Source organism: Balaenoptera musculus, chromosome 15 (assembly GCF_009873245.2).
Source record: "Balaenoptera musculus isolate JJ_BM4_2016_0621 chromosome 15, mBalMus1.pri.v3, whole genome shotgun sequence".
In the NCBI taxonomy this organism is placed as follows: domain Eukaryota; kingdom Metazoa; phylum Chordata; class Mammalia; order Artiodactyla; family Balaenopteridae; genus Balaenoptera; species Balaenoptera musculus.
This window is the reverse complement of record NC_045799.1, coordinates 62,137,061-62,158,542: the sequence shown is the minus strand read 5'-3', so window position 1 is coordinate 62,158,542 and position 21,482 is coordinate 62,137,061. Positions and strand designations below refer to the sequence as shown.

The following is a 21,482-nucleotide window of genomic DNA, read 5'->3' as shown; positions in this document are numbered from 1 at the left end:
CTCTGCTGCTCCATTTAATTTAATGAGCACTTACTCTGTGCTAAGCTGTCTCCATACATGCCATATTTAATTCTCACGTCAACCCTGTGAGGTAGGGATTGTCACCCCATTTTACAGATGGGAAAACTGAGGCCTAGATTGGTTATATAGCTTGACTAAGGTCACATAGGTTGAGCCAGGATATGAACTCAAATCGGTCTGTCTTCAGATCCTGTGCCTTTAAGCTCCAAGTATGAAAGACACAAGTCAGGGTGGTGACTGGGGAGTCCAGTCTAGTGTAGGTCAGGGGGCTGAAGCATAGGGTTAGCTGAAAAGGGGTATACCTCTTCTGAGGGAGAGGAGCAGAGATGGTGAGAAGTAATAGAGAGGGATTTGGAAGTGAAGGGGAGGCCAAGGTGAAATGGGTCATGGCAGATAGTTTTCCGTCTCAGAAAATTAGGTGAGGCATTTACAGAGACTGTGTGGGGTCGGAGGCTAGGTACCAAATGATATATATAATCACTGTAATGGGCAATGGGCCAGGGATGACTGGAAGGAGTGCCAAGCATCGCTGGTTTGATGGTGAATAAATTTATAGTAGAATTATCCCAGTTTTACTTTTCAAAGAGACAGGGGATCCATTCTTGGTTATAGAGCTTTATCTAAACAGGTCAGGAATTTCTGTACAAAGAAAAACGTTCTCTTTAAGTCAGCATCTCTCTCTTTCCTTGCTTTTAGGTTTGGACACAGGTTGAATGTGTCAGATTTGTATAAACTAACAGACACAGTCGCAATCCGTGAACAAGGAAATGGCAGACTGGTGTGTCTCTTACCCAGCAGTCAGGCCCGCCAGAGCCCCTTGGGGTCTTCCCAGTCACATGACGGCTCCTCAACAAACTGCAGCCCAATTATATTTGAAGAGTTAGAATATCACGAGCCTGTCTGCAGGCAGCACTGTCCCAATAAGGATTTCAGGTAGATTGCCCATTTCCCTTGAGAAGTAATCCTTTTGTAAAAGGTCGTGGAGCATCTCTTAGAATTACCTTGGGAACGTCTTAGACCACTGAGAAATGTCAACTATCTGTTTTGTTCTCTTTTCGGCAGTGAACATGAATTTGATCCAGACTCTTACAAGATTCCTTTTGTGATTCTCTCGCTGAAGACGTTCGCGCCCCAGGTTCATAGTCTTCTGCAGACACACGAGGGCACCGTGCCTTTATTAAGGTGACCGTGTCAAAGCCATTGTGATGCCTTAGTCCTCCTCTTTATAGAAAGTCCGCCACCTGCCTGCACCTCTCCCCAAGCACGCACTGTACCAGGCTTCAGCCTAACGTTTTTAGCTACCACTTGTAGTCGAAGTGTATCTGAAATGGGATCCATTCACTCGATATTTCAACAAGAAATTGTGTTTGTGCTGAATTTTAGAAACATCAGCATGAATAGGGCAGATTCTTCTCCACAGAGAAAAGATTATTGGAAGTGCTGTGCACAAGTACTACGAGAGAGTGCACGGTCTCAAATAGTTGTAGATTTCAACGTTTGTAGGAGACAAGTATTCAGAAGTCCTTTCAGCCACACCATGGGCCACGTGGTAGGCTTAATAGAGGGGCCAACACAGAACCAAGTTGCCTTAAAGCCACCAAACCGATATGTTAGAGGAGATTGAACTTGCAACCTTGTTGCCATATTTTTAACCCCCTCTGCTAGAAAATTGCCCAGGAATTTTTGGTACTGTCAGAATGCATCAAAGAGAGAAATGCCACAGTGATTGCCTCTCTAGGACCTTAATTTAACTTTCAAACCCAGATCATGGGCATCTTAACAGAAATTATTTATTAATGGATGTGTTAAAATAAAGGCAGGCGTTTGTTTGGCAAGTGCTTTGCTTTTCCATTATTTTAATTAACCTGTTTTTCCCCCCACTTCAGTTTTCCAGATTGTTATGCCGCAGAGTTTGGTGAGCTAGAAGTAGTGCAGGAAGACCGTGGCGGGGGTGTTCCCTTGGAACACCTCGTCACCTGCGTGCCAGGTGTGAACATCGCCACTGCACAGAATGGCGTCAAAGTAGTTAAGTGGATTCACAACAAGCCCCCGCCTCCAAACACAGGTAGGTTTCAGGTATTTGGTCCAGGCTGTTGGCTTTTCTCTTAAATAGCAGCACTAGTTGCCTGTCATAAAGCACCGTGGTTGTCTCCTTTGATCTTTTAAAAACTCTAAAGTGCTGAAGGTTTGGCAGAGCTAGACTTTTGGAAAGTACCAGCATAGATTATTAAAAAATTTAAAATCCAAATTCCACAGTTACAAGTCTCTCTAGTTATCTAATTTTGTAAAGCTTTTTTGGCTTGCCCTTTAAAAATAGTTTCAGCTATTTGAAGGAACTATGTCTGACTATTTACTTTGGAAATTTATTTTGATCAACATTTATGACTTTGATCAATGTGAAAATAGATTTAACTCTAAATGTAAGGGACTGGGATATTTGAACCGAGATTTGGATGAGTTTCTGAGCTCTGGCACCCCCTGAGTTGCAGGTGTCTAGTCCTGCTACTTGTGCACAGCACTGTGAATTGTTGCCTTCATATCGACTCTCCCTTCTCTTTGGCCCCCAACACTTCCTCCTTTTCTCCTCATCCTCTTCTCCTCCCACCTCCCCCTGCCCTGTAGGAAGAAAGGTGAGGATAACCAGGGAGCTCTGTTTGTACCGAAGCTTCTTCCTGCCTTTCCCCTCAGGCCTACACCCTCCCCATCCTGTGTTGTTACGCTGCTCCCTCCTTTCTCCTGTGTCCTTAGCCTGCTGTCCCCTTGTAAAGGTTTCCATCTGATTATTTATGCTTTTATAAATAAAATAATGAAAACTTCTTAATTAGGTGAACATTCAAGATAACTGTAAAAACCTGTTTCTTAGTTTTATCTCATGCTAGTTTTACATCACTGCTTTCCATAGTTTCCCAGACATTTGCAGCCCCTCTCTGGGTTAATTAGGCCCTTCTGGGCTACCTGCGTGATGACCATTTATAACTTTGTTTCTGTGGGAAAGTATGTTAGTGACCAAGTTACAAATGGATCTTTGACATACAACCAGTTTATAAGCTGGAAACTACCTCTGTATCTGCACTTCCCTTTTAAGTTCACACTATGGTGAACCACGCTTTGCTTTGGCAACTTGACTTCGACAAGTAGTGGGGAAGCATTTGCCAGCCTGTAAAGAAGTTGGGCTAGCCTGTTGGTTATAGAGGACCTGGGTTTAGAAGCTGAGAAGTAAAGTGGCTGTTTGGTCTTGTGTGCTTGGTCATTATTGAGTTCAAGCAAGGGAATGCAAGGTTAGTTACTTTTCTTTCATCGGCTGCAGTCATGCTTTATCTCTTGTGCCTGTTCCTTTTTTCTCCCCGCACATTTAGATCCTTGGCTTCTGCGTTCTAAAAGTCCTGTGGGTAACCCCCAGCTGATCCAGTTCAGTAGAGAAGTGATCGATTTACTGAAGAGCCAGCCATCCTGTGTCATACCGATTAGTAATTTCATCCCATCTTACCACCATCATTTTGCAAAGCAATGCCGGGTATCAGACTATGGATATTCCAAGCTGATCGAATTGTTAGAAGCAGTGCCTCATGTGTTGCAGGTAAGGAGTGCTAAGAGTTTATTTGTTTAACAGTGGAAATGTTCCTCTGTGGCTTTGGCTATCTCCACCAAAGAAACAGGGTAGCTGGTAACTTAATCCCTAAGAAGTCAGCTCAGAGCAAACATCCTGTAAAAACTTCCTTTATACACATGTTTTATACACGATGTGGCTTCTCAGTTTTTCAGAAAGCTGTGAGTTTCCAACTTAAAGGAACTCCTAAGTGCACCGAGGAGTACTTTCCTTCTCATCTCTATAGACTGCCCTCCTTCCTCCTAGCACAGTCCTCTCCAGAATTGTTCCCTGTTACACAGGAGCTGCTGTAACGCGGGCTTCCCTTCCCTTACGAAGGAGTTCGAGGCCAGTTACTGGGCTGGAGCCTGACAGTGCTTCCTAAGGAGTCTTTGCCTGTTAACTTAAGGTGTCGTGATAGCTTCCCGCCTGTAAAAATGGCCTGCAAAACTTGAGCTGTCTTTTAGAGACAAAATTAGTGGCCCAGGCTGATAGCATGCTTTTTATTTCTGTATTCATGACTATTCAGGAAAGAGTGTGCGAGGAAAAAAAGGGTCCCAGGCACGTGAGCAGTTGTTCATTCTGACACCTACATTTTGTTGGTCTTTGTGTTTCAAAATGCAGATATCATACATAAAAGGATTTGTTCTCTGAGAGTGGTAACGAGAGAGAGAGAGAGAGAGAGAGAGAGAGAGCGAGAGAAAGAGAGAGAGAGAGAGAGAGAGAGCACCATCAAAAAGAAAGTCAGGATCTGCCAGGGTCTCATGAGTATAAATAACCAAAGTGTTTGGTTTGCAGATTCTTGGAATGGGCTCCAAACGCTTGCTGACCCTTACCCACAGGGCCCAGGTGAAGCGCTTTACTCAGGATTTACTAAAACTTCTCAAATCCCAAGCCAGCAAACAAGTCATTGTGAGAGAATTCGCGCAGGCTTATCATTGGTGAGTTGATGAGAAGGGAAAAAAATGAAAGCAAATTTTAATTTTTTTTTTAGTTTCTGCTGTATAACAAAGTGAATCAGCTATACATATACATATATCCCCATATCTCTTCCCTCTTGCATCTCCCTCCCTCCCACCCTCCCTATCCCACCCCTCTAGGTGGACACAAAGCACCGAGCTGATCTCCCTGTGCTATGTGGCTGCTTCCCACTAGCTATCGGTTTTACATTTGGTAGTGTATATATGTCCATGCCACTCTCTCACTTTGTCCCAGCTTACCCTTCCCCCTCCCCGTGTCCTCAAGTCCATTCTCTACAGCTGCGTCTTCATTCCTGTCCTGCCCCTAGGTTCCTCAGAACCATTTTTTTTTTTTAGATTCCATATATGTGTTAGCATATGGTATTTCTTTTAAAAATGAAAGCAAATATTTTAAAACACTTGTTCTCCCAAATTTAAAATAATCTAACTTCTCCGTTTAGCATTCTTTTGGAAAACTTATAAATTATTTTGGCAAGTGCTACTTCTCATTCTTCATCCATTTCCATGGTTAAAACCTAGGTGTTTCTCAAAGGACTGGGATGTCACCGAATATGGTGTTTGTGAGTTGATTGATATCGTATCAGAGATTCCAGACACAACCATCTGCTTGTCCCAGCAAGATAATGAAATGGTGATTTGTATCCCCAAAAGAGGTATGTGACTTAAATTTGCTGGAAGAAAGTTGTCTGTCTCAGTGGTCATTTTAACATGGAATCATACAAGGGATGCACTTTCCCCCTCCTTCTCTGTGATTCCTGAAGACTCCATGGAAAGTGCAGTGTGAAAACGGCTCTGCCAGGCAGTGGATCCTAGCGTCCTCAGAGTGGGGAAGCCACTTGTCAAGAAGAAAACCAGGCTATTTTTTCAGAATTCACTCTAAGGGGAAAAAAGGGCATAACCAGCACTTTCTGAAAATGCCTCCTTCAGCCTGCCTCTGGCTGTTTATGCTGTAATTATCCACTTGAGTCAGTTACCGTGACTGTTGCTTGTCTCTTCTTTTTTAACTCTGAGGTAACACACTTGAGAAGGAAAGAAGACTCAAATGGATGTTTCATCTTCCACGTTTTAGTAGTTCCAGTTGAGGTCTGGGGTGGGAACTAGGATAGAAAAATTAAATCTACACACAGTCGTGTTCTCCCGCTCTTATCAGTCAGTGGGTCTTAAACTGTGCTCTTGCGGAACACTGATGTCCCCGAAATCATAGTATTCCAAAGCGAAAATGACGAACGCCAGTCTTTTCGTAATTCTAATTTAAAATTGAATAGAAACAGAAATCTAAGTTTAAACTTTTCTCTCCTGTGTTTTTGTTAAACTTTTGGTGCCTGATACTCTTTGCTGCTAGCAATTTTAACTGAAGATCAGGTGAATAAACAAAGCATGTTAATATTCAGAAGTGTGGTTTAGTAAAATAATTTCTAGATTACTTTTTCAAGTACAGAGACGTATGTGTGTCATGTTCATATATGTGGAGTGGGTGTGGGGAGGTGGAGGGGCTAGAGAAATTATTTCTGGTTTGTAAGCTGAAATTACATAGGTGTGTAGGTGTGCGTATGTGTATCATGACTTCCTGGTGTTCTGCCCTTGATTGAATTTGAAAACCATCTGGAAAGAGAAGAGTGTGTTTGTTTTAGGTTGTGTGTGTTTGGAAGGCAGAGATGGTATCCGTTGTAACCAGTGCATAGGACTAACTACACTAATAATGTTAAGCACGGATGGATAGAAGAAGATTGTGGTTTATGGGGTTTTTTTGTTTTTTGTTTGTTTTTTTAAAGAACGTACCCAGGATGAAATAGAAAGGACAAAACAGTTCTCCAAGGATGTTGTGGATTTGCTGCGACACCAACCCCATTTCCGGATGCCCTTTAATAAATTTATCCCCTCTTACCATCACCACTTTGGCCGGCAGTGCAAACTCGCATACTATGGGTTTACCAAACTACTCGAACTTTTTGAAGCCATACCTGATATTTTACAAGTAAGTGAAGAAATTCTAATTATATCTTTCAGAACAATATAAGGGGGAATTAAAAAAATTTTTTTTCGGACCTGTTTGCGTGGGAAGTAGGGAGTTATGAAATAGGATGAAAATTTGAAATACTTCAGTCAGAGAAGCTGTGTTGTTGGCTTCTTAGTATTTTTAGGTAAATGTGGTTTTTCCTTCAATAAAGAAATCATTCTTCAGGTTAGTTTTAGGTTATCTGTTGAGAAAAGGATTACATAGCTTGTTTCATAAACAATCTTCTCTCATGAGCCCCATATTGTTCAGATCTCTTGTGTTGGAGGTGGGGATGAGTACACGAGGTGATGCAAATGCTTGGCTGTTAAGTCATCGCTAAGTTAAACCAGATTTCTGTTGTTGGTTTTTATTGCTATTACCACCTTTGACCCCTGCAGTGCTTAAAAATTTTTTGTGTGTGTGGTAAAATACCTACCTGCCCATTTTTAAGTGTACAGTTCAGCAGTGTTAAATATGTTCATATTGTTGGGCAGCTAATTTCCAGAACTTCTTAATCTTGCAAAACTGAATCTTGACATCCATTAAAGAACACTGAAGTGCTTCTTAGTTCCTAATTGTATACATTTTCATGCCATTTAACCCCATGAACAGTCATAACTGGTTCTCCCTTTCCTCCTCCTGTGTGTTTTCCAAGGTATTGGAATGTGGAGAAGAAAAAATCCTCACTTTGACAGAGGTCGAACGGTTCAAAGCTCTAGCTGCCCAGTTTGTTAAACTCCTTCGGTCCCAAAAAGATAACTGCCTTATGATGACAGATCTGCTTACAGAATATGCTAAGACTTTTGGTTACACATTTCGTCTCCAAGACTACGATGTCAGTTCAGTTTCGGCTCTAACACAGAAACTCTGCCATGTTGTAAAGGTAACATTTTTTTTTTTTTTCACGGAGTAAGACTTGCGGTGGCATAATCCTCATTGGGATGTTTGCATGTGATTAAGCATTTCTGTATTTACACCTTGCACTGCTTACTGTTGTTTCACAACTTGTTTTGTGTTGTTAATACGTTTTTGGGTAATAGGAGATGACTTGGGTTTGGCAGTTTAGATTTTTGGTCTTGCTTTTGTGTGTCTTTTAGTGGCCTCGCCAAAATAATGTCTTTGTGAACCGAAGTCGCCAGTTTATCCCAGGGTGTTTATTCTTGGGTGTCTCAGTGTCAGTCCTGCTGACCTGAAGTTGGATCCTTGTACACACATCTTTGTCTCCGAAGTTTTGGGGAGACTGAAATCACAGCTCTCCTTTCCGGATTCTGACTCACTTACGGAGTAGCTTTAGGAGCAGGCTGGGGCTCAGAGTTGCCTTGGTTGCTGGAGAGGCCGGATTGGAGAGGGTGACTGCCTCTTCTTCCCCAGCCTGTGCTGAACTGACCCTCGCGGTCCTGGGCAGCGCAGCTGAACAGTGTGCAGGCTGCGTCCGCCACAGGACCAAGAAAACTCACTACAAGGAGGAAGAAGTGGAAGGAAAATGTACGAAGTGGTGGCAGCGCCAGTCACAGGTCTGGAAGGAGTCTGTTTCTGTGCTGGGCAGTTAGAGGAGGAGGACCCTTCGCGGGAGGCAGGGATGCAGAGGCCGGAGAGCAGGAAGAACACTAGGAGTGGGGAACGTCCAAGGCCAAGGAGGAGGAGCGGCCGGCAGTACCAGGTGCCACTGAGAGGGCAGGTGAGACAGGACTCAGGGACCACGGGGCCAAGCTGAGTGCAGGTACGTGGCGCTGCCGGCCGGAGCAGGATCGGCGCCAGTGTGATACGGGACCGCGGCCGCACTGAGTGGGCTGAGAAACGAGGAGGTGGCGGGGGCGAGACATTGGCAACAGGTAACACGACAGCTGTTCGGTTTGTTTGCTGGTGAAGGAGACGAGCAGGAGACTGCGGGTCTGAGCCAGTGAGTGCTCTCTGGCCGTTCTTTCCAGTCGGGGAGACTGGGCACGTTTGAGAGCCGCCGAGAAGGATCTCCTTGAGAGAGATCGATATACAAAGGCCAGAAAGGGTGATGGGGTGAGGGTCCTGAGGGGGCCAGAGGTTGCGGGAATTGGCATTCAGTGGAAGGAGGGACAGCTCTGACGTTAGTATTTTGACAAAAGGGAAGCAGGTAGGGCGGAGGCGGATGTAGGGGAGTTTGATGTGTGTCACCAGGAAAAGAGGGAATTACCTTCCCAGAGCTGTTTCTCTGTCAAGTACAAGGTGAGAGCAACTGCTTAGAGAGAGGGAGAGAGAGAGACGGGATTCCAGACTGAAGAGCTGAGAAGGTCTGAATTGTCAGTGGTGAGCGGGAGAGGGGCCTGATCAGGGAGGCGTAGGGGTGCTGGGAGCGTGGAGCTCCCCGGGGCTGGGTGCACGTAGCTTTCCTGTGTAGGCAGTGGAGATGTGGCTGCTTGGGTACAGACTCAGGGAAAGCAGAGCATTGGGTTCAAGGTGGGATTTTGCCAGATGGGTGCAATGAAAAGACATAGGGACAAAGGAGTGTAGATAGAGTATTGACAGGAATGTTAATGAATTAATGGCCTATCAGTGCCAAGATGGATATAAGAGGAAAATGAAGAAAAGAGAGGGCTCATGAATCAGGAGGAAGTAGGAGTCCATGCTGGCAAAGTTGAAGAAACATAAGAATTGAGCATTCGGATTGCCTTCTTGTCTCCAACCCCGGCATCTGCTTCAGACAGGACGTGTGGGAGGTTTGAATGAGTGATTCTGGAAGTGGGCCGTGACAAGGTCCCCAGTGTGGCCTGGGGTGGGGTCTGGAGTGGAACTGTGTAGAAGAGAATGTCATTGGAGATGAGAACTTTGAGGAACTGAAGGCCCTGGTGTGGGACAGGCCCCCGGGATGTTCATTTGCTCAGGGCGATGGCAGTTGGAGGGCTTCGGTGGATCGGAAGACTAAGCCATGACCGCCGACTGTGATGAATAAGGGCCGATGACCGGGACGTTCGGTGTGAGCATTAAAGCGGGAAAAGATGGGAGCGGCTCCAGCTTGCTACCCTGCTTGCACATTGCGGTCTCCCAGGGGGCTTCTGGGAAATACTGAGGCCTCTGTGATTCTTATAGAATGAGGCCAGGTGTGCTCTGAGCCTCAAGAGCACAGATTAGCTCACGAGGTGATTCTGATGTGTAGCCTGGGTCGAGAATCAAGAGATGTATCTAAGTAGCATCAAGCAGGTTTTTATTTTTTCTTCTTAATAATGGTCTGGGCATCTAAGAAGATGAGTTGGACTCCCCCTGGGCTTGTATCTGTTGATTGATTAAACCCCAGGTCTGCTGAGGAAATCCGTAGTCTGAATCTTCACAGATCCATAACCACGATGAGTGGAGTCAGGGTCGACCCACCAGCCTCCTGCCCTGGCTCTTGGTGGGCGTCAGCTCCAAAGACAAACTGGTACTGGGCTGGCTCCTCAAGTGCCACCCACCCTCTGCCTCCGAGGGTCCAAAGCCCCTGAGCTTGACCCGTGGTCCTGGCTGGAAATCAGATAAAGGGGAAAACAGCCGTGATAGTGAGCAGTGGTTCGCCTGCCCAGGCCTGAGCAGCGTGTGTCCTGAAGCTCTGCCTGTTTTCACTCCCATGATGGCTCACTTCACGGACGCGGCCCCCCTCCCCCCCGCACCATGCCCAAGGCCTGCAGGTCTCAGCCACCAAATGTTTGTTTCTTCACATGCTGTTTGGTCCCCAAATGATAATCTGTGTCTCTTTCACAAGGTTCCCCTCCCAATGCACTTAATTAGTTAAACCCTTTATCTCCTTGAGAATCTGAAAATGTTGAGAAGTAGACATATAGTCAGACACGAAAATACCAGCCTTTTTTCAAGTGCTTATGGGCTATAAGAATGCGGCTTGCCCTTGGACAGAGAAGGCCTTGTGTCATCTCCCGTGTCTAGCCCCTGGGACACACACGTGGGGCAAGTCGACTGCAGAGCAGCTCTGTGGAGGGTCGCCTGCAATCTAACCACCTCCTGCTTCCGGAGAACACCGACCCCTTAATTCACAAGCTTGGGCCAATGGATGTCAGCTGGCTGGTCTTATCTCCTTCGCTTGGGGGAGCGGTGGTGTTGATGGAAGTTTCTGGTTATGGACCAGCAGGGAGGGAGGGCGAGAATGATTTCTGCTGCAGTTGGTCTGAAGTGTTGGTCTGGGGTCCCAAAGAAGCTACAGCAAACCCACTCACTTTACTTCAGTTTAAGAGAAAAACTTAGAGATTTTCCTCTTTTGGTCTCGTTTGCCAAAGTGAAACTAGATGAACCAGGTATGACCCAGGCTGTCTCTCTTAATATTTATTTATTTATTTTTAATTTTTTGGCTGCGCTTCACAGCATGTGGGATCTTAGTTCCCTGACCAGGGATCAAACCCGTGCCCCTTGTAATGGAAGCACGGAGTCTTAACCACTGGACCACCAGGGAAGCCCCCTGTCTCTCTTGAGTTCTGAAAAGTTTGCATTCTTGTTCTTCCCAGGTTGCTGATATGGAATCTGGCAAACAGATTCAGCTGATCAACCGCAAGTCTCTGCGTTCTCTCACTGCCCAACTGCTGGTATTGCTGATGTCTTGGGAGGGAACTGCCCATCTTTCTGTTGATGAGCTCAAGAGACACTATGAAACCACCCACAGTACTCCTCTCAACCCCTGTGAATATGGGTTCATGACTTTGACCGAACTTCTGAAGAGTCTGCCTTACTTAGTTGAGGTATGAATGGTAATGGTTCTGGAACCACCGTAATGAAAACTGTTGTATTGGGTGTTTATAGATCACCAAATGGTCTAAATTAAACTGATTGGTCATTTTATAGACGAACAGACAGAGGCATTGGCAGGTGCAGGCACCCTGCCCAAACAAGTGACAAGCCAGGATGAAAGCCCTGGCCTCCAGATTCTTAGACTGGGGTGCCTTTTTCCTGTACCAGGCTAGATTCTGCTGCTGTTACCTCTTTCTGAAGGAGATCGCTTATGTGGTGGTCTGTCAGTCAGATGCAGGGCAGAAAGGAAGGTTTGACTGGCTGGTCACCAGGTGGCCTTTCAAGAATCACAGTTCGGGGGACTTCCCTGGTAGTGCAGTGGTTAAGAATCCGCCTGCCAATGTAGGGGACATGGGTTTGATCCCTGGTCTGGGAAGATCCCACATGCCGCGGAGCAAATAAGCCCATGTGCCACGACTACCGAGCCTGCGCCCTAGAGCCCGTGAGCCACAACTACTGAAGCCCATGCGCCTAGAGCCCATGCTCCGCAACAAGAGAAGCCACCACAATGAGAAGCCCACGCACCACAACGAAGAGTAGCCCTGGCTCGCCGCAACTAGAAAAAGCCCGCCCTCAGCAACGAAGACCCAATGCAGCCGCCATAAATAAATAAATAGATAAATAAATTAAAAAAAAAAAAAGGGGGGGGCTTCCCTGGTGGCGCAGTGGTTGAGAGTCTGCCTGCCGATGCGGGGGACGTGGGTTCAGGCCCTGGTCTGGGAAGATCCCGCGTGCCGCGGAGCGGCTGGGCCCGTGAGCCACAGTTGCTGGGCCTGCGTGTCTGGAGCCTGTGCTCTGCAGCAAGAGAGGCCGCGATGGTGAGAGGCCCGCGCGCTGTGGTGAGGGGTGGCCCCCGCTTGCCGCAGCTGGAGAAGGCCCTTGCACAGAGGCGAAGACCCAACACAGCCATAAAAATAAAGGAATTCTTTTAAAAAAAAAAAAAAATAGAAGAGCAGTTTGGGAATTCCCTGGCGGTCCAGTGGTTAGGACTCCATGCTTCCACTGCAGGGGGCCCGGGTTCGATCCCTGGTCAGGGAACTAGGATCCCACAAGCTGTGCGGTGCAGTTTAAAAAAAAAAAAAAGGTGATACTTCAAGATTAGAAGAATAGTAAGAGAATACTGTGTGCAATTGTGGACAACAAATATAAAAACCTAGAGGAAATAGATAAGATCCTGGGGAAAAAAATGAAATTGACTCCCAAATTTTTAAGAAGTTAAAAATTAGACCAATTAACACAAAAAAGACTGAAGATCATTGAAATTTTACCACTGACAAAAGGCACAAGGACCAGATGGGTTAAGAACTGGGTTTTAACTCACCTAAAAAATAACTCCAACTTTTTAAAAACCACTTCTAGATCACTTGGAAAAAAAAAAAAAAAGATGGGAAGCACACCACTTCTTTTATGAAGCCAAAGTAACTTTAATACCAGTCCCCCAAAAGAAAATGATTCTAAATAGAATATTAACTAAATAAATCCCACAATGTAAGAAAACAATGATTATACCATTGTTATCATATAACCACGTGACCAATAATTAAATAATTTTAAAACTCTCCTTGGCCAGTCACCCCTGAGCCACTTTCTAGACTATACTTTGTCCTTGGGCCCTGCCCTTATCCTTGATGGGCCCACATGGCCCAGTTTTAGAGAGAATCTCCTACCCTTGGTATCTGATCACCCTGGCCTACCTTCTGCAAGAATCCTGTTAGGTCAGTTTAACAAGAATTCCCCCTACCCTGGATGTCCCTCTCCCCAGCCCCGTTGGCTATAAATCCTCCCTTTTCCTTGTGTCTGAAAAGGACACCTATACTTACATGTCCACTTAGGTGTCCTTTCCCCTGTTGCAAGAGTCCTGAAGAAAATCTGTTTTTTTCCACTTTACTATCTAGCTCTGGTTTTCTTTCATGATATCAAATCCAACATTCTCTAAACTCTGTTAATTATATATTATATGAACACTAGTTGTAGGCAATATTAGTGGATGTTCCCGGACAAAAGGCTTTCCATGGCCAGCTAAGGCTGGGAAAGATCTCTTCTCTAGGACATCTCAGTGAGGGCATGTTAGACTGAAAGGCTTATGGTAAACAGATTTGCTTACTTGAGGACAAAAGGTTTTTGTCGGTTTTTTTCCCTTTATTGCTTTTATTGTTGTTTTAAGAATAGTGATGTTGTTGTCCTGCATCACAGTGTTCCTCGGGGAGATGAGGTTCAGTGGCTTCGGTCCCCACTGTCTGGTGCCCCTTTGTCCACCTAGGGGTTTGCCCTCTCTCTTCACTGCCTCCTTTCGTTTGAGATCTCAGTTTACTAGTTTCCTTCCTTTCTGACGCACTATTTTGTCAGACCTCTGCTGTCTTACACCTACAGATAGAACCAGAGTTGGCTCAAGGCTATAGCCCTCTGTTGGAGGAGATCCTTGAATCAGTCTCTCCTCCTCCCTGGCTTATTGCCCATTTTCAAGTTGACTTGGCATCTTTTCACTCTCAGAGAGACCCTCATTTCTAGGACGCAGGACCAGTCACTCTGGAAGTTTCTAATGCTGCTGTTTTCTCCTGGACCAGGTTTTTACTAATGATAAGACGGAGGAGTGTGTGAAGCTCACAAGTCTGTATTTGTTTGCCAAGAACGTGCGGTCTTTGCTTCATACTTACCACTACCAGCAGCTTTTCCTTCATGAATTTTCCTTGGCCTATACCAAGTATGTCGGAGAAACACTGCAACCCAAGACGTATGGCTACAGTAGTGTTGAGGAGCTCTTGGGAGCGATCCCACAGGTGGGTGTTTTCTCAGTTTCTTGGAGGGTGTCCTCCTGGAGAGCTACAGGCTCACTCTCGGACAGAATAATGGACCTGCAGGCATTTTGAACTGATCCTTTCAAAACGTACATACCGTTGGAGAAAAATGAATGATTTTAGCATTTCTCCTTCGTTCTGCAAATCTTCATTAAATTCCTAGGTGCCAGGTGGGTGAGTCCCAGACCCTGCCCTCAGAAAGGTATGGGGTAATGGAGAGTCAAGACATCTGAGCAGGTGACAGGCGGTGTGGTCGGTGCAGCCGTCGGTGGGCACACCAAGGACGACCAGGTCCGGAGCATCCCAGAGCAGAGTCCTCACGATGTGTAGAAGTTAATTAACCATGTGACGAAGAGGGGAGAGGGCAGACAGTGTGAGCAGATGCAGAGCAGCGACAAGTAGTGTGGAGCTCCCGAGCTGGAGCCTCTCAGCGAAATAAGAGCTCAGTTATGGAGGCCAAGACTCTGTGGAGAGAGGCGAGGAGCCTTGGGGTTGCTGTAGGAAGTGCCATGGGGCTGCTGTCCATGGTGGAGTTGAGAGAACCAGGAGGAGAGGAGGAGCCTGGCAAGGGGCTTGCCACTGCGGAGGCCCAGGTGAGCGCTCTGCTGGGCTTGAGCCTGAGTAAAGGAAGTAGGAAAGGACACGAGGGTAGGACAGCTTGGGAGCCGAGATGAGGGACTTGGTGACAGATGCACGTGGGGGGGCTCTGGGAGCCAAGGGCCACTGCTGCCTCTCTCTTGGCGGGGGTGGGGGCAGCGTTATTAGGTCGGGGCCTTTGTTTTAGGGTCAGGATAATGAGCTTAGCTTGAGGGGCGTGGGAGAGCCCTTAATTCTTTTAAGGTGCATTTAGTATCTGGAAAAAATGGTAAGAGCTCCCACATGAGAACTAGCTTCATTTATATACCAGCACTGGTGTTTGGGAGGTGATGTTTTTAAAGAGTCATAAAGAGTAATTTTTAAGCTGAGTCTCACAACTTCTAAGACTACAGCGTTTTATAAGCGGCATGTTTCTGCCAGCCTCTGTTGCTTTAAAACAAAGTGTAGAAAAATTTTTCTTGGCGTTAATTTGGCCTTTAAGTCCTAGTATGTTTAAGTATGTTACCAAACACAGTAGGTCACACTCTTCCTGAATTTTAGGGCTTATTTCCCCTCCTTTTCCACTGCTTAACCAGTAGTATGTCTTGTGTGCAGGTGGTCTGGATAAAAGGACATGGTCATAAGAGAATTGTAGTGTTAAAAAATGACATGAAAAGTAAGTAAGCCCCATCCCGTCCCCCTTCAGAAGCCCCATTTCTCGCCCTGATCCCCCTTTGATGGGTGCTCTCTGTCTTCCAGGTCGTGTGAGTTCACTTGGTCTCCCCTCTGCCAGTCATGAAACCCGGCCCTCAGCTACCGAGCGCATCCTGGAGGTGCCCGAATCTCACACAGCCTTGGAACTCAAACTCAGAGCAGGCGGTGACGGTAAGAGGAAAAATAAAGCAAAGCTGGTGAAATTTTCAGGAAATGGCTTGGGGTAGAGTTGGGGTGGTTTGAGGGGGAAGGACGACACTGGGTCATTTGCATTCCTTAAAGGTAAGTATTCATGCATTTTCCAAAGGAGTCTGGTGTTTGGTTAAGAACAGAGAAAAAACTGGCCTGCATTTGATGGTTGACCGGTTAAGGTTCTTGAAGGATGTCGGCGGCCCCCATAATGACAATAGCCAGCACAATTCAGATGTTAAAGGAAAAAAGATTCTGACACTTATTAGAATACTTGAAGATGATCACAATGGAGTCAACTCTGCTGCCGTTGGAGCGAGAGATGGAGCTTAGCTCTGAATGAGACAAGGAAAAGTGGGGGCTTATAGTCAAGGAGCAGAGCAAGGGGGTCAGTGGCTGGGAAACTACCAAGACGAGACATCAAGGTAGGGGGATTCCTGCCGACCTAAGAGGATTCTTGTTAAAGGCAGGCCAAGGACTTAGACATCAAAGGTTGGGGGTGGGGTGGGATGAGGAACCTGATCAGATATCAAAAGGCTGGGGGATTTTTGCTAAACTGACTTCTCAAGATTCTTGTCAAGACTGGACATGGCAAGGACACAAGAGACACAGAAGGCCAAGGTCAAGGTCTGGTGGTGAAGAGGGCTTGGCGGAGCCTGACTCCTGACTAAAGTTGGGTTAGGGAGAGTCTTTGTCACAGGACATCCCTGGGAAAGACTTAATAGTAATGCATTAGGATTACTCAGAACAACATCGAGTCATCCTGATTTTATGTGGAATCTTCTGTGTACTAGATAGAAATCAACTCGCTTGAATTTTGAGTCCATTGCTACATATGAGAATTTTATCTTCATAGGACGCTGCAAGTTGTTAAATAATTACAAGGGCTACTGTGCTCTGTGTTTATAGGATAATCAGCTATGTAGCATTTTACATTTTTACAGAGCACCTGAATGTAGCTCATCCTCTCAAGCTGTCAGCACAGCCTTCAGCAGTAGTAACCTCCATCCTACAAATGAAGAACTGAAATTCCAGGAGGTTAAGTAGCTTACCCAAGAGCACTCAGCGAGGAAGTGACAGAACTGGGACCCAAGTCTTCTAATTCGGAGCTTTTGCTCACTTAACTGCTTTCTATGGGTTTTTAAATTTCTCAGCGTTTTTTAATTGCCTCCTTTGTGTTCCTAAGAACACAAATCGGGAGATCCTGGCTGTGGCATTTCATGTACCAAGCGTGACCCAGACCTTTCTGTTAACGGCTTTTTTATAAACCTTGAGTTCTTGAGTACTTCCTGACCTTAAGGAGACGGCAAGCCTCAGGCACAGACCGCGCAGTCCTGAGTGGAGCCCCGCTTGCCTTCTCCTCCAGGGCCCCATCCAGTGGAGCAGGAGCTCCTCCGCCTGACCAACGACTCCCCTGTGGACCTCTTGTGCGCGCCTGTCCCTTCGTGCCTGCCATCCCCTCAGCTGAGACCGGATCCCGTCATCCTCCAGTCTGCTGATCTCATTCAGTTTGAGGAGCACCCCCAAGAGCCCTCTGGTAGGAGGCACTGTGTCATTGCGGGGTTTCCTCTGTGGCTTTGATTAAACAGTAAACCCTTAATGCTGAGATGTTAACTGATGGGAGTGGGGAGAGACTCTACCTTTTCAGGCACAAATATACCTGTGAGGATTATTCAGGACCCCCTTTTCCTATCAGGGTTCCTGCTCACAGCCCGAGGTGGCTGAGGGAGCAGCAAGCAAGGGAACGATGGTGGTCTTGAGGGGTGCTGCAGCTGCACTGGGGGTGGGCACCCCACGGGGGAGCGTGCAGGGGCTTCCTGGGCTGTGCTGCCCACCTTTGGAAAGTGCAGCAACTCCAGCGGCAGCCTCTGCCCGTCACCAGACATACACGTCACCCCCGGTCTGGGCCAGAGTTGAATGACTCCAGAGCGTACTGGGGCTTCGTGGGACTGTGAATAGGGGAGGGAGGGCACCTGTGTCTCGTGCCGCAGCTTGTGCCACAGCTCGAGATGGCACGGGCCCCAGGCTGCTCGGCTAGGAAGAGGCAGAGCCAGGATTGGAGCCCCAGGCCTCTTGTCTTTCTGTCGTGTCCCTGGCCTCCTGAGAGGCCGGCCCACCTGCTCTGTCGAGGTCCTTCCCTTGTCGTCTCCTCTGTTGGGATGGTCCTTCCCCACTCTGCTGGCACTGCCGTCCAGGAGATGACCCTGCTGACCACAGGCCTCGGTCTTCTTAGCAGCCTTTGGCACCTTTGGCACCGTCACCCAGTGAAAGAGCTGAGGCTGTTTATCTGGAAGATAGTCAGTGGGGAGACATCTGCCTACCTGGCTGCGGAGCTGGCCCTGGGCCGTGGCGACGGCGGGCTGGTTCCCCTAGAAGCACGGACGTGGTGGGGAACTGACGCTAGCTCTTCCGTGGGTGTGGCCTGGGTGTGTTTAGTGTGCTGAGTTCAGCCATCCCCGTGTGCCGGGGAGAGAAATAATCTGAGCGGTGCTGGCAGTTCTGTCCGTTATTCTCCCCAGCGAGGGTCAGCCTGAGAGCTGAGCTGAGGTTCTGCCTCCCCGCCGTCACCCTCAGCCTCCATGTGCCTCTGGTGCGGGAGCCCCTTGCACACGCAGTGGCAGTCCGAGGTATAAGGACACATCACTTCCAAGCAGTGTGGCTCTGTTCCTACAGCAGGCTAGTTACTTGTGGCTCAGCCGGAGAAAGAGCAGCCTGTGCGCGCTCTGGGAAAAGTGGCTGCTTCACTTCCTGGATTTTTGAGGGTACTTCTGACTCTGTGCAGTTCTCCCCTTATCTCTGCTTGCCCTGCTCCCCCGTCCCCCTCCCCAGCCCCACCTTGGGTCCACGTAGAGCATGGTCCTCTGTCAGTGGAATAGGCCAGGGCCCCCTGGTACCAAGGCCTCTCCTGGTCTAAAAGTCTTTAGGTCACATGTGGCTTATGGGTCCTTAACTACCTGACAGAGAGAATGAATGGGCAGAGAGAGTGGAAAAAAATGTTTTTAAACCACTGCACATTGATTTGTAGCCAAAAACGAAGGTGTCTGAAATTTTGTAATTCAAGGGAGACCTGAGATGAAGTTTATAAATGTTTGACTTATGTGACACATAATATTGGCTACAGAGCTAATAAGTAAATTATGGCATAGGTGTGACATTTGGGGATTATTTTTTTGAGAAAGGAGAAAAACTGAAAACAAACACTTTTTGCAGGTCCTAGAACTGAATGTGTTTGCTTTCCTGTGTTTACAGAAATTATGGTTTTAAACCAAGAAGAGAAAATGGAAATTCCAATACCAATAAAGAACGAAAACCTGCCCTCTGATTCCAGCTCATCTGGCGTCTCAGCAGCCGTCCCAGTGCCTCCCTGCCTCTCCACGGAAACCCCAGAGTCGCTGCTCAGCAAGGACCCTGTGGAAAGCCCAGCCAAAAAGCAACCCAAAAATAGAGTAAAATTGGCAGCCAACTTTTCCTTTGCACCTATAACCAAGCTTTGAGTCTCGTTTTGAACATAGAATTAGGATGGGAAAGCACTGTCTGATTCTGCACACAAAAGTGGGTTCAAAGAAACCTTTTCTGTTTTAATGAAGACCCCCTAGAAACCAGTTACTTCATCTTTAGACATATTCCATAATGTTTTGTTTCTTTTACATTGACACAGCTTTGAGCTGAAGTTTTTCTTTCATTCTTTCCCCCACTTATTTGGAAAAAAAAAAAAATTCTGTCATTTGTTAAAGAATCCTTAATATATTTTAACAAATTTTTGTTAGTTACCATGAAGCGTAATGGTGTTCTGTAAGAAGACAGCAGTGAGAACTCAGCAAGAAGGAAGTGGTTTTACTTCCATCAAGCCATGTCAGTGGTAAAATCTTACATGTAGCATAATATAGTCTCTAAGCCTTTGCTTACTGATGTTTTCAGACAGTATTAATCAAATGCATGAGGTGTCTTTGAAGCAAAGCCTGTTCTGTGATCCTGTGCAATCACAACACTGAAGGAGAAGGGTGGGCGAGGCAGGAAGAATGTATTTTCTGGTTGGATGTGAAGGCTCCTGGCTTCCATGTGACTTGTAAGCGTGCCTTGTTTTTTATTTAACTATGTCTGTAGTTGAAAAATGTGGCTTCATCACAGATTTTTTAAAATATTTCCACTTTGGGGTTCCATTTAGGAGCTTTCTAGAAAGTGAAGGATGTTTTAAGCTTCCCTTTTAAGTTCCAGTTTGATATGGATTAGGTTAAGGAAAAGGAGATGGTCTTGGTGTCATGAATTTAAAGTCAGCATTTGAATTCCAACACACATTATTGTGTGTCGAGAGGCAATGTTGGGAAGAGAGTCTGATTTTCTAAAATATGCATCAAATGCATAAATTACAAATCAGAGCTGAGGAGGGAGGTGCTTTAACAGGAACGGTATCAATGCTCTTTCCACTAGGAAGAGACAGAAATTCTATCTATACATAGGAAGGCCAAGGTTGATCAACTTAACCTTGTATTCATAATTTTAAAGCTGGTTTTGGTAGCTGGGAAGCTTTGTGTGTGAGTATTTGTGTGTTTGTGTCTGTTAACTCAGTGTCTTTTAATAGCGTCTGCTTTTACTCTGTTACTTCTCGCTGTTGGAAGCATGTGTGGGTTTTTTTGTGGTGTCTGATGTTGGCATTTGGGAAAAGCCAGCTTTTGAGGGAGCACTGCCCTGTGGAATGACCTTCGCCTTGAGGTGGCTGAGGCATCCGGTGACCGGCGGCCTCTTACGCCTCCTGGAGAAACCTGACATTTACAATGGGTTGTATTTGTTGGGCAAAAAGGCGGATTCGTTCATAGAGCAGAAAAAACCTGTAGGCATAAGGTCTTCCACTAGTTAGATGGTTTCTTTTGGGGAAATGATTATATTTTGTAACTTCTAGAAAGCCAGAAAATGGGCTCTGATTTTATAGCCAGCATTTTGATAAAATGCCACAAGATAAGGGCTATTGAGAGATTTTTACAAGTAAGATTTTTTGTTCCCCAAATCTTTTAAATGAAGCCAGTGATTCCCAGTTCTCAGCACATGGCCCCAACCAAGATGGAACGGCCGTGGGAAAGCCTTCTAGGCATCATGGCACTCTTGAGTCCTCCCAAAGGCATTTCCTCTACTGACACAGTGTGACAGGAAGTAAAATGCAAAGGTGCACTTTTTTTTAAGAAGCTTTTAAACAGTGTGACAAAGTTGGTGTTGAGAACATCAGTGGCCTTATTCTGAGATTTCATAAGGCTGAGTTTGCACACGTGGACTTTAGTTTTGCTCGAAGGTAAAGAATGTGGACTTTAAAGATGTAAGAGGCACCATTACAAGTCACTAGGTACAGCCTCAAAGAGCAGCTTCTTTGGGCAACAGACAAAGAAGAGACTGGAGTTGTGCGCTGTGGTGTGGGTGTGGTTGAATCGTTCACTGGAGTCACCTGTCAGCCTGGGACGCGTGTGTGACTCCAACAATCGCTGTTTGAAGATGTGAGAATACAGCGAAGCTCGTTGTGTTCGTAATGTACTCCACAATGGCCAGTCCAATTGCTATCTATTTTTTTTATCTAGAGGTTTAATTGAATGATGTGACAAAATGATGTATGAGAATTAAGACAATGAAATTCTTTATTTCTGGGTGGAAAGATGTACCAGATTAGATTTATCTGTTTAAAAAAAAGACAAAAGTTATCACCAAAACCCCCTTTCCCATCTTGCACTGTTTGTTTTGGATTGAGCTTGGGGGAAGAGATGTTTTTCTTAACTGTCTACTTTGTTTGAACACTTTTTCTGTGGTTCAAGTGCTGTTTTGTGTGTTGGGACCAAACAGTTGTCAATAAACTTTAAAAGCAAGCATCAAATTTGAGTTTTCCAAGTGAGTGTTTTGTTTGTTTGAGG

General features: G+C 46.1%; 1 protein-coding gene across 4 annotated transcripts in view; it reads left to right on the top strand.

Annotated features, from left to right (window-relative positions):
* MARF1 (meiosis regulator and mRNA stability factor 1) overlaps positions 1-20,966 on the top strand; it is a 40,688-nt gene extending 19,722 nt beyond the window's left edge. For 3 of the 4 annotated variants that reach the window (XM_036825328.1, XM_036825325.1, XM_036825327.1), the window contains 14 exons: positions 718-954; positions 1,084-1,203; positions 1,908-2,086; positions 3,378-3,598; positions 4,406-4,548; positions 5,107-5,240; positions 6,360-6,562; positions 7,239-7,466; positions 11,041-11,271; positions 13,885-14,097; positions 15,307-15,367; positions 15,451-15,576; positions 16,961-17,131; positions 18,844-20,966. In XM_036825328.1, the coding sequence (XP_036681223.1) occupies positions 718-954; positions 1,084-1,203; positions 1,908-2,086; positions 3,378-3,598; positions 4,406-4,548; positions 5,107-5,240; positions 6,360-6,562; positions 7,239-7,466; positions 11,041-11,271; positions 13,885-14,097; positions 15,307-15,367; positions 15,451-15,576; positions 16,961-17,131; positions 18,844-19,088 (2,512 nt within the window). In that variant the 3' untranslated portion in view covers positions 19,089-20,966. The remainder of the gene's footprint in view (positions 1-717; positions 955-1,083; positions 1,204-1,907; positions 2,087-3,377; positions 3,599-4,405; positions 4,549-5,106; positions 5,241-6,359; positions 6,563-7,238; positions 7,467-11,040; positions 11,272-13,884; positions 14,098-15,306; positions 15,368-15,450; positions 15,577-16,960; positions 17,132-18,843) is intronic. The other variant, XM_036825326.1, reaches the window with a different exon arrangement.
* Positions 20,967-21,482: the final 516 nt, after the last annotated feature.